This window comes from Plectropomus leopardus, chromosome 6 (assembly GCF_008729295.1).
Source record: "Plectropomus leopardus isolate mb chromosome 6, YSFRI_Pleo_2.0, whole genome shotgun sequence".
NCBI classification, from domain to species: Eukaryota; Metazoa; Chordata; class Actinopteri; order Perciformes; family Serranidae; genus Plectropomus; species Plectropomus leopardus.
This window is the reverse complement of record NC_056468.1, coordinates 17,976,211-17,987,217: the sequence shown is the minus strand read 5'-3', so window position 1 is coordinate 17,987,217 and position 11,007 is coordinate 17,976,211. Positions and strand designations below refer to the sequence as shown.

At 40.8% G+C, this 11,007-nt stretch overlaps 1 protein-coding gene across 5 annotated transcripts in view; it reads right to left on the bottom strand.

Annotated features, from left to right (window-relative positions):
- Window positions 1-39: 39 nt before the first annotated feature.
- acacb (acetyl-CoA carboxylase beta) overlaps window positions 40-11,007 on the bottom strand; it is a 29,114-nt gene continuing 18,146 nt past the window's right edge. For 4 of the 5 annotated variants that reach the window (XM_042488529.1, XM_042488534.1, XM_042488532.1 and 1 more), the window contains 27 exons: window positions 10,813-10,931; window positions 10,269-10,292; window positions 9,568-9,708; window positions 9,356-9,455; window positions 9,145-9,252; window positions 8,992-9,048; window positions 8,331-8,372; window positions 8,002-8,217; window positions 7,661-7,816; window positions 7,365-7,568; window positions 6,467-6,622; window positions 6,255-6,377; window positions 5,900-6,169; window positions 5,689-5,786; window positions 5,458-5,578; window positions 5,265-5,375; window positions 4,342-4,485; window positions 4,124-4,244; window positions 3,925-4,021; window positions 3,729-3,825; window positions 3,505-3,640; window positions 3,232-3,409; window positions 2,992-3,104; window positions 2,708-2,862; window positions 2,402-2,572; window positions 1,711-1,847; window positions 40-1,220 (listed from right to left, as the gene is read on the bottom strand). In XM_042488529.1, coding sequence (XP_042344463.1) covers window positions 1,094-1,220; window positions 1,711-1,847; window positions 2,402-2,572; window positions 2,708-2,862; window positions 2,992-3,104; window positions 3,232-3,409; window positions 3,505-3,640; window positions 3,729-3,825; window positions 3,925-4,021; window positions 4,124-4,244; window positions 4,342-4,485; window positions 5,265-5,375; window positions 5,458-5,578; window positions 5,689-5,786; window positions 5,900-6,169; window positions 6,255-6,377; window positions 6,467-6,622; window positions 7,365-7,568; window positions 7,661-7,816; window positions 8,002-8,217; window positions 8,331-8,372; window positions 8,992-9,048; window positions 9,145-9,252; window positions 9,356-9,455; window positions 9,568-9,708; window positions 10,269-10,292; window positions 10,813-10,931 — 3,522 coding nt within the window. In that variant the 3' untranslated portion in view covers window positions 40-1,093. The remainder of the gene's footprint in view (window positions 1,221-1,710; window positions 1,848-2,401; window positions 2,573-2,707; window positions 2,863-2,991; window positions 3,105-3,231; window positions 3,410-3,504; window positions 3,641-3,728; window positions 3,826-3,924; window positions 4,022-4,123; window positions 4,245-4,341; window positions 4,486-5,264; window positions 5,376-5,457; window positions 5,579-5,688; window positions 5,787-5,899; window positions 6,170-6,254; window positions 6,378-6,466; window positions 6,623-7,364; window positions 7,569-7,660; window positions 7,817-8,001; window positions 8,218-8,330; window positions 8,373-8,991; window positions 9,049-9,144; window positions 9,253-9,355; window positions 9,456-9,567; window positions 9,709-10,268; window positions 10,293-10,812; window positions 10,932-11,007) is intronic. The other variant, XM_042488531.1, reaches the window with a different exon arrangement.

Sequence of the window (11,007 nt, the reverse complement as noted above, 5' to 3'; positions counted from 1 at the left end):
TTGATCATAGTAAAAATCAAAATGGGTGAATAAAAGAAGTTTGTTTTGCCAAAAATATATCATTGACATTTATTAACAAACAGTCTCTGTTAGAATAGAAGACACAGGAAGGAGTTTATGTACATTCAAATGACATGTAATGTCTGATCAGACTTTGATCAGACATGAGGCAAATTTAATCTCACTTGGGGGAATACTGTGGCAATTATTGCCCAACCTGAGTTTAAAGAATTACTGCATTATATTGGAGATATACCATCAAAAATTACAGAAAAGCTCACATACAGTGTTGCACTATCTCCTCTCATTCATACTATTGTCTTTGCACACAAAGCACTACAGCAGATTCACAAACAGACAAAAGAATAAAATGAAAAGATGGATGTTGATAATACTACTTACTAGAAAAAAAATTAAATCTGCTTCTTAATTTGCATTTCTGCATTACAAGACTGGTAAAAGTTCATATTTTTAGTAAATGCAGAAATGAAAAAGAATTGATTAATTTAATAATTTTCTGGTTCAGAAATTAGCTTTTCTTTTTGTTTTATCTGAAAATTGATCAAATAATAGATCAATACTAGTCACATTCACATTCAAAAATTAACATAAATTCTCTACTTTTACCTGATAACCAGCACCTAAATATGAAGTCTTAGACTTCATGAAACTTGTATAACTGTGGCCTCAATAGTCTGCACCGAGCCTATAAGGCAAATTTAACACTGACACACTGTTTTGTGCAAATACAGCCTGACAAAATGTGCGTTAAAGTTGTAGTCTGTAAAAAGTTCCTGGACTGTGTAGCTGAAATGACCGACTGCTTACCTCATAAACGTGAAACTCTGCCTGTCAGTCAAGAGTGGAACACATTACGACGTCCCTGAAAAGGCGCCACTCAACAGCAATGTTTACAACAGACAGAGCACTGTAGTGGTTATGTGATCGCTGAGAAATAAGTCACTTTGTGAATGTGTGTGATACTGCAAAGATTTGCCCCAACTATAATCCTCTTTACCTGAACAGTACAGTCAACTCAGACAGAGTTTTTTCTTGATCTTATGAATAATATGACCTGTTAAAGACCTTCAGCTTAACTGGTGCTGGTATTGTCCATAGTTGCGAGCAGATGCGAGAGTTTGGCCCTTTGGGATGGAGTGATGTTCTGGCTCATGTGGATGATGCAGTCCATGGCCACGTCAGGGTTGGCCTGCACCAGACTGGAACAGAAGAGGAAAAAAAAAATCTGAGGTAGTATAATTTGTCCAGGCTGGTCTGCAGTATATTCTGGCATTTCTGCATACTGAGAAAATATGATTTTCTATTACCTGACTATTAGCATTAGATTACCCTGCCAGGCCCAGCATGTGTCTCAGTGAGGTTTCAATTATATGATGGACTCATCAGCTAAAATATGGGGATCTTTTAGGTTTCTTTGTCACAAATGATTTGAGATTAGGATATCTGGTCAGTGTAGCAGTAGAGCTAATGTCTTTCAGTCATATTAGATAAACATGACCAAACTGATGGCTAGTACTCATTCATTTATGTCTAAAATGTAGCTCTGTAATGGATTAACATTTCACAGTTTAAGTCATTTTAAGATTTATTAGGATTTGACACATGGCTTTTTGGAAGTGATGAGATTATGGCAAGGAAAATAGGTGACCACGTTAAAAGAGCACAAAGTTTGTGTGAGCGTCTGCATACCTGCGGATGTGTTTTAAAGTGTTCTCTCTTTTTAGATACTTGATGTTCTCTCGGATGCCTGATCGAGTGCCGTCCTCCTTTGTCAGATATTTCTCAAGCCACTCAACCACTGCTTGGTTATTATCCCAGAGGTAGGCCTGGGAAAGCCGACAGGAGCACAAGCAAGCACACATGTCAAACAGGCTTCATGTTCGAGTGTTGATAATGTTCACAGTAATCAGTTAGTTTGGGTTAATGAGTTAATTTAGTGAATCTAAACTAACCCTTTAAAAGAGCAAAGTCACATAATAATAACACAACACTGATGAAGGCTGCGGTAGACCAGCAGCGCCAAAGGGCTGTCTATTGGAGAAATACCAAGCATATAACTAGATAAATAACACTTGGCTTATTGCAAACGTTGTGTAAGTGAACTGATGTTTTGATATAGTTTACTGTTGTTGAAAGCCTATGAATTGCCTATGATTTAATTCATCAAGGATTTTTTTCCATATTTGGATTCTACATTCACTGTGGAGGCATGCAAAAAAAAAGAAAAAGTTTTCCTCACAAATTCAGCATTTCACAGGCTGAGTAACTGATTTACAAATGGAAATGTGGTGGGTTAAGTATTCCTTTAAATAACCCAAATGGCTTTGGGAAAAAACAGCCCGATTTAAGGTGCCAGTAGTCTCTGACAGCCATGACATACCTTGACTGTTCCTTCTGTTTCTACAAACCAGCGTCTCAGCATGGACTGCATGTGTCCGTCACTGAGGTCCTTGTTGGCCTGCAGGATCTCACATTTCACCACCTGCTCCAACAGGAGCCGACGCAGACGCCAGTAGAAGAAGGTCCGCACATTCTTCCAATCCAAAATATCCTGTCAAAGGTGTTGAAGATGAGTTTTAGAAAGTACGAACTGTCTCTAAACACAAGTTTATTTTTCTTTTTGCATCTAATGTCACACATATGTTGCCAGTCATAACATCCAAATGTTTGTTAAGTTCACACTCACATTGATGACACCCTTCTCCTGCATCCTCCCAGGGGTGTCATGGAGATCTACAAACTGCACTGCCACCTGGTGGTAGATGGGCAACAGGAACTCCTCCCTGGCTTTGAGTTTTGACTTCAGCTCTTTGCACTGTTTCTCAGACAGCTCTGGGGAAGCTGATGAAAACAGACGTCCCGTGAGTGACTGAAAGACTTGCCAATAAGGTTGTAAACATCCAAGCTGTATGGCAATTAAAAGAAAAATAAGTGTTACAGGGGGTTTAGTGAGTTGAGGAAGAAATTTACCAAGCTGCTCAGACAGACTAGCGTAGACTGAATCTAGTCTTCTCATCGTCTTCAGCAGGTCCTTCCTCCTGAATTTGATCTCCACGGTGCCCTCAGCCTCCAGCACCCCACCTCTGGAGACAGAAAAGCACAACAGCAACAGAGAGAGATGACAAAGTCAGAAACCGGTTATTCTCACACACACTATTTGGTTGGGAACTCCATAAAGTAACCATTAAAAAACTTGATTGCTTCATGTACCTGCTCTCCCTGTCTGCATAGAGCTCCATACACAGTGGGTTGATGGTGGGGTCTATCACCACCCATGAGCCTCCCCTCAGCTCAGCGTGTGGTGGGATGTACACCAGCACTGGCTGATGGAAACTACGGAGAGCATCCACGATGTAAGCCCCAAACTTCAGTATCTGGTCATACATATCTGAGGGCAAAAAAGGCAAAAAATATTGTCTTTACTTATTGCAAACACACTTGCATTAAATGCAGTCTCTCTGCAAAGGTTAGATCATCCTCTACCTTTCATTCCACCAGAGAAGCCTCTCCAGTTGGCAAACACCATGAGAGGCAGACATTCACGGTTAAAGTCACAAATGGCCTGAGCTGTTTTAAAGGCTGAATCTGGAAACCACACCTGGCCAGCCTGCTGCAGCACCTGACATAAACACACAGAAACATGGACAGAGTTGTAATACTGTCATAGGGTGTGTTTAAATCATAAACACGCAGTGACATTTACTCACTTTAGATTCTGAATCCAGGTTTGCTGGATCTGCCGGGACAGTGAGCTCAACCGTGCGAGTTTCAACGGCAATGACACCGAGAGGAATTCCTCCTAACCTGTTTTTATTCAACAGCGTTATACATCGATTAAAGAGCAAGGCTTAAAAACACCACATGTATTTTATGAGTGTGTACACTGACTGTCACAAGATTTACCGTGCTCTTCCCACTACCACTGTCTGAGCCCAGGACTCCATGATCTCCATGAAAGAGCCATGGTCAAAGAATCCACTCTGCCAGGCACCTCTCACCGCTAATGACACAAATGCAGAAAAAAAAGTAAATTAACAAGGTTGATTAGGGTGATTACTTAAACAAAACACCTTTTGAGTTTTAATCTTGTCTTGACACTCACTGGGGTGAGGTCTCCCAGCCAGCATCCAGCGGGGGTCGTACGGAGCTTTTGTAGGAGTGAATTCTATCTCTCTGTCTACTGGATCTTTGGCTGATATGACGGGCACGGGCGAGTGCTTGTTCTGCGAGAAGAAAAACTACAGTTGGTGATCTGAAGGGATGGTTACCTTTATTAATCCAAAAGCCACACTACACGAACTTTAACACATCGTGTAAAACCTTTGGCATATAGGAGAGCCACTGGAGGATGGTGAAGACGCCCTCAAAATCATCCGGCACAGTGGTGTGCGTGACTCCGTTATTGTGCATGATCTGGATTCCTCCTAGCTGGTTGTTGGAAGTATAGACCTCTCTGCCCAAAACCTGCACATAATCAGGAAATTCATGACCCCAGTCAAGGACTTTTATTTTAACTAAGCACAAAAAGTAAGTTCACATCAGGCCACAACATTTCATTCAATATCGGAGTGTTAATGTGAAAATATACAGCTACATTATAATTTGTCCGCTTAACTTGAAACAACCACGAACCTGATGTCATCAGCATCCATTAAGTCCTCAGCAGATGTTACAGGTGTTTAAGGAGACCAACAAAGTAATCTCTCTTTTAATTGGCCTCCTTATTTCTTCAATTTGATCTATTGTTTGCCTTGTTTTTTTCCTCTTTGTGTTCCTTTATTAAAGGGCTGCACAATATATTGTTTTTTTAATCGTATTTATATAATTTATATTGCACTTTGAATATAATAATAACGTATTAATTAAATTCCTCATGTAATTCTGCATGTAATCATGCATTTTTAAAAAGCATGTCAGCCATCTGCAATATTTTGTATACAAGAGAGACGAAGAACTGAGTACACTTTATCACATATTTTCCTCATATGTGCAGATCTACTTTATCTCTGCATATACAGTTATTATTTCACACCATCCAACTGCTGACAATATTCACAACAGATGGCATGCACAGCAAAATATCCTTAGCATCACGGGAAAAGCCGATCTTTGGCAAACAGGCATTTGCACACAAGCAAACCTTTACTGACCAGGTCTAATATAACAAATATGTTTATTGTAATGAGTAGGCTTTGACTATTTTCTTTTCATCAAAAACAGTAGCATTTGTTGAACAGACAAACCTTGTTCAGAGCACCTGCACCTGTCAGGATAATATGAGAGTTTTCCACCTGAATAACTCTCTGTCCCAAACGGACCAGATAGGCTCCAATTCCAATAGCACGACACGTCACCTGTAAGAGCACGGAAAATGACTCAGGAAAACATCCCAGAGGATCACATGGGCTTCTCTTACTTGGAGAAATCAGGTCTCACCATGCTGATTGTAATAATCTCCTCATAGGCCTGAGAGGATTCTCCAGCAATGGTGCCAGAACCTCGCAGGTTCTCGACCCCGAGACCTTCGTCCTTCCCAATGATGTCAGTGATGATGTACCTGTAACAAATGATGAAGTCCAAGAAAGATGTAAAATGCACATACATGACGTTTTTTTTTCAATCAGCTGAATTTGCTATTTTAAGAGAACAACCAGTGATTTATCGTACCTGGACTCTCCACCCTCCTCTACATGGTGACAGTGAACAGCGTTGGTGGAGCTGATCCGTGTGTAGTCCTGCGGTGTCAGGTAAAGGTACTTGAAACCCTTCAGAGAAAAGGAAATAACTTATAATTATAAATGCATATTTATACAGTATCCCCTGTGGTTGTTTTTACATTAGAATGCAAAAAGTAGGAGATAAAGATTTCAGTTGTCACCTTGTAGGGGTCAGCGGGATCGATCCAGGCCACCTGGAACATGTGTTTGAGCTCTTCAGCGAGGCCGATGCGTGCCCCGCTGTTGGCCGCGATGTAAACACGGGGGATGCCCTCAGCCCGAGCCAACTCAGACGCCTTGAGGAACAGCTCATCCTCTTGAGGACCGAATGAGCCGATCATGTGAGTGATGTCATTACAGATGACGATGATGTCTCTGCCCTCTGGGTACTCTGGAGTCTTCATCTTCATCCTGAAGGCAACCATTCCCACCTGGTGAAGAACGGTCATAGTGATTATCAGTATCATCGGAGAGAGAGAGCTCAAACTGATATAACTGCTATAAAAAGCGTCTCACATCATTGTCTCCAGGCAGGCGGTTCATCTGCACAAGTCGACCTTGATCATCCAGAACCAGCTCGGTGCACATCAGCACTTCTTTTGGGTATTTGTCTCCTGGACCCCAGAGCTTAAACAGTGCCTACGGGGAAATGTTCAGTATGATCCAGATGACTTAGGAACTACAAAAATAAAGACAGAAACTAAACACTTCAGTGGGTTAAAAGGTACCTGTCTGAACATCTCAGGGAAGTCATAGACGTATGTCGTCCCCAGAGTTTGAGCCTGGAAGCGCTTGGCCTGCAGCAGATCTTTGGTCACATACGGAGTGTTGATCAGCATGCCCTGCAGAGGCCCCTGCTTATCTCCGTATGACTGGAACATGATCTAACAAGGGAAATCAGTAGAGATGGCACCAAGTCATTCTATTGCAAGTTGCAAGTAATTCGCAAGTATCTACACTCCAGTCTCAAGTCGTAAACTTTGAGTCCTCAACACGTCATAATGCACTCTTTAACAAATTTAAAGCTATTCTAACAACAGAGTTATAATACATTACATTTGCATTGTTGCCTCTCCATCTGTAATTTTCAACCTGCACGTTTTACGTACTGCAATTCTTTTTTTATTGAGAACTGCATAGTTTTTGTATGAAAACAAAATTATCTTTGGTATAATTTTTTTCAACTGGCCCTCAGTAATGTAACATTAGTTCTTCACGGTTCTCTCCTGAACCTTAAATGACAGTTGCCAGATAAGTTCAACCAAAGTGTATCTGGGGAATTAAGAGCCCACTTGATTCAAGAAATGAAGGGAAATTAACTGATCTGTGGAACACATTATAAATAACATACTTTACAATATTTGGACTTGGGGGAGTTTATTAAGTAATCAAAAGGCTGAAGACCAAGTCAAGTACCAAGTGATTTTTGATTTTGTCAAGTTGAGACTAAAGTCATCAAATTTGTGACTTGAACCTGGCTAAAGTTTAGAAATTAGTGATTTATCTGACCGTGAAATAACAACCATAAAACAACCACACAGAACAAATCCACTGCCATAGACAACATCTTTTGGTTCTGATTTCATTTCATAAAATGCTTGAAGGGCCTCGGTCCCCTGTCCTCACCTGTCCTGAACTTGGGTTGGTGACCTCCTTGTACAAGCTAATGTCCAGGTAATAGCCAGACTCATTAGTGAGAAACAGGCGGACAGGAATGGCGTTGCCAGTTGGTGTCAGGCGGATGTTGATCTTCAACTCAGCCTGCAAGACCCGCAGCTTCCAAAGACGACTGCCGTAGCGCATCACCATAGAGCGTACAGACTCCTCTATCTGATGTTCCAAAGAAGACGACGAGGATGTTAAAAAGACCACTGAGAAATAAAACTAGTATATTTGGTAGCGTGTTTGTGCTGGACACTGACTTTAGAGGGGTCCATGATGACAGTGGGGACGAAGTTGAGGAAGATGTGGTTACAATCTGTGCGGACACATGTGTTACTGAAGGCAACCTCCAACTCATCCATGGCCTCTAACAGAAGACGCTCTCCCTCATTTTGAAGGTATTCAAAGGAGGCTTCCTGGTTGTGTATAAAGAGAGATTTAATCCCCAAAACAACGTTCTGACTATTAAAAACATTTTATATTTAATAGAGCAATTAGCTTTTTATCTTGGGGAAACAGACAGTCTAAAAATACAGAACTATTGATGTCTATTTATTTTTTGAAGAATCAATAAGTTGTACTTTCCAGACGCTCCACTTACCTTTGTAATGAGATCTGAGTGGCGGATAATAGCTCTTATGAAGAAGCGGTGGTCTGTGACTTCAGCCCCATCCTGCACACGAGCCGCACCGAGGTACAGGTGCATCTTGTGGTTGGCACAGGGAACGGCTGTCAGGTCAAAGTTCCTCATGCGGTTTAGCTCCAGCTGAAATGCTAAAGCCGGCTCCAGATTACGGTAAATACGATCCTCCTGGAACTGAGGGGAGGCACAGATTGGAGAGGTATCACATCAGCTCACTAACTAACTGCAATCAGATTACAATTTACTAAAATGAAAGGACATATGAAGTTCTGTTGAGAAAAACTCACCCCATCTCTGGCTCGGAAAGTGAAGAACTTGGGGAATTCTCTCTGTTGAAATTACAAAATAATAACAATCAGATACCAAGCAGGTGCATTTTCAGAGTAAATGTGTACTTGTCAAAAGCATTTTCTACTGGCAGCTTTACTGAAAAAACATTAGTGTGGCCACCGTAAGGCAACAACTATGTAATATTTTAGCGTAGAAAAGTATGAACTGCCACGCTGTGCTGCGTTACCTCTTTGACTGGAATTTAAAAAAATATGGTTCACAAGAGAGGAAAGCTATGCAAGAAACAATGTTAACTGCATTTTTACGTTGAGTTCAAATGCTGAGTTATAAATGCAATGGAGGAAACACAATATATAGAACATCAAACAAATATTTTTAATATTAACATTAGCTACTTGTTACCTCTTTACACAATTTAATGACTTAGTTGCCAATTTTAGCACAGTAAAGACTAAGTAGTGTGTCTATGATCTGCTGTTCACAGAAAAAAATGGCCCAAGTTGATCAAACATTGTGAAAGATAAGAACTATTTATGGCCATATCCAGTACAAAAAAATTAATATGTCAATATTAATATTTGGATATTCAACATATATGAATATACTCAAATGATACAGTGGACCCAATGTTGTGTACTGAGACTGATGTTGAATTACCTTCTGTACGATCAAAAATGTGATTCTCCTGATTCCATACTCAAAGAGGACAGCTCTCTGTAAACAACAACACCGTTTTCAATTCACTATTAGAAAACTGAAACAATATCTCACATTCATTAGAATCAGTCATGTGTTAAGAAGACAGGCGACCTTTGACTGTGCAAAGGCAGTGAAGGCTGTGACCAAGGCGTCGTCATCTTCTGTGTCTGCTGTTTTTATCGACACGTTAATGATGTGGATTGGGTTCTCCCTTGTGTTCTGTAGGGTATGGAGGAGAAATTGGTGGCTGTGACAAAAAAAAACCCCAAAAACATTTTTTTTTTATTGATAAGCCAGGGACTCTTACACCCACAGCCCTCACCTTGAAGCTCTCCTCCTCATAGAGACTGGAGCAGGAGTCTGAGAAAGGGGCGCACTCCAGGAGTAGTTCCGCAAAGCTGGTCAGGACTTCATCAAAATTCCTGCAAAAGAAATAGGGACACATCAACATGCAATAATTTATTTTTTACTTTGATCTACGTATCTTTGCCATACATAAGGAAAAAGGACAATTATAATCGTGTTAAAAGTGACCTTCTGAAATCGTCAAAACACTGGAAAGCCACCATGGCTCCCATGCGCTGGCAGGGTGGAGAGAAGGCTCCCTCCAGGCAGAGCTCACTGCTCGGCCGCCTCATTTTAAAGTGACCTGATCCGCTCATCGGCACAGGTATCCTGGAAAGACACACACGCACAGACAGTGACAAGGACACAGAAGCACTAAATAACATCGAAAGGTTTGCTTTTGCAGAACACACTTCAAAGCCAAGAGTACAAATATTCTGCAAAGAGCAATTAAAGCAAGTCTGGATGTTTTCAATTATTTGACAAAAAGCAAGTATGATCACCTTCATATCCAATTAGAATTATACAGAATTGACAGGTAGATTTCATTTACTGGATTGAAAGTGATTATGAATTGTTGTTATCAAGAGTAATTGTTACTATAATTGATCGAGAGTTTTAAATCAGAGAATACAGGCTCCCCATTCTGTAGCATTCAGGAAAAATCTCAGGCTTGAAGTTTTTAAGAGGAACACGGAATAAATAATGTACCTCTCAAAAAGCTCAATATCGCTTTACAGATTTAGAGAAGCAAACATTTGGAGAAGTTCGGCTGTTTCTGTTTTTCACAGGAGAGAAGGAAAGACGCAACACAGTGCATTCTGCATGCGTTGCTGTGAGACATGCACATGAGCAGCTGGTTCGGCTCGCTGGGAGGAGCTTTACTCTACCTGTTCAGAGTAGGGTTGCTCCCTCTGAAATCAGATGATTGACAGGTGAATATCAGCAGTGGATGATCAAACTCGACCTCAAGGTGTTATGATTAGATCAAAGACGCTGTGCACAGTCATATTAATGTCAAAATGGGTAAAAGCATTCGGCATTCAGTGTTAGCGTTAAGCGCTTACAGAAGCAGCTTAGAGGCTCTCCACCTGCACTACTAGGTGAAGGACTATTTTATTGATTTAGTTTTATTGATCTAACAGGTAAATGTCATTAAAAAAAGACTGGTGATGGCTGAAGGACAGTTAAAGAATGTTTTGTGGAGCCTGGATTCATATATTTGGAACCATAAAAGGGGAATTTTGCTAAAAAACTTTGTTTATTTTGTTTGATGAAATCCTGCTCAGACAGTGGAAGACAAGACTACAGCCTCTGATGCTGTGTTGATGCAACATCTGTCCAGTTTTGAAAGAGGCACTGATTCGCCAGTAATTCCAGCAACAGTGTTTTATTTCAAGAGTCTTTTCAGCGTAGTTTAGTGCAGCGTGTTACCTGTTGGGATGTGATGATGGCAGCATGAACTGGAAGTCTACAGCGCATGTTCCATCCTGCAGCTGATGATGCTGGATGCTATTTAGCTCGTAGGCGATGTAAGCTCTGCGCACATATACCTGAAAGTCATGACAGAACGAGTGATTATCACGAATGAAGAAATAGAAAATGCGTAACAAAGAAGTTGTGAATCCA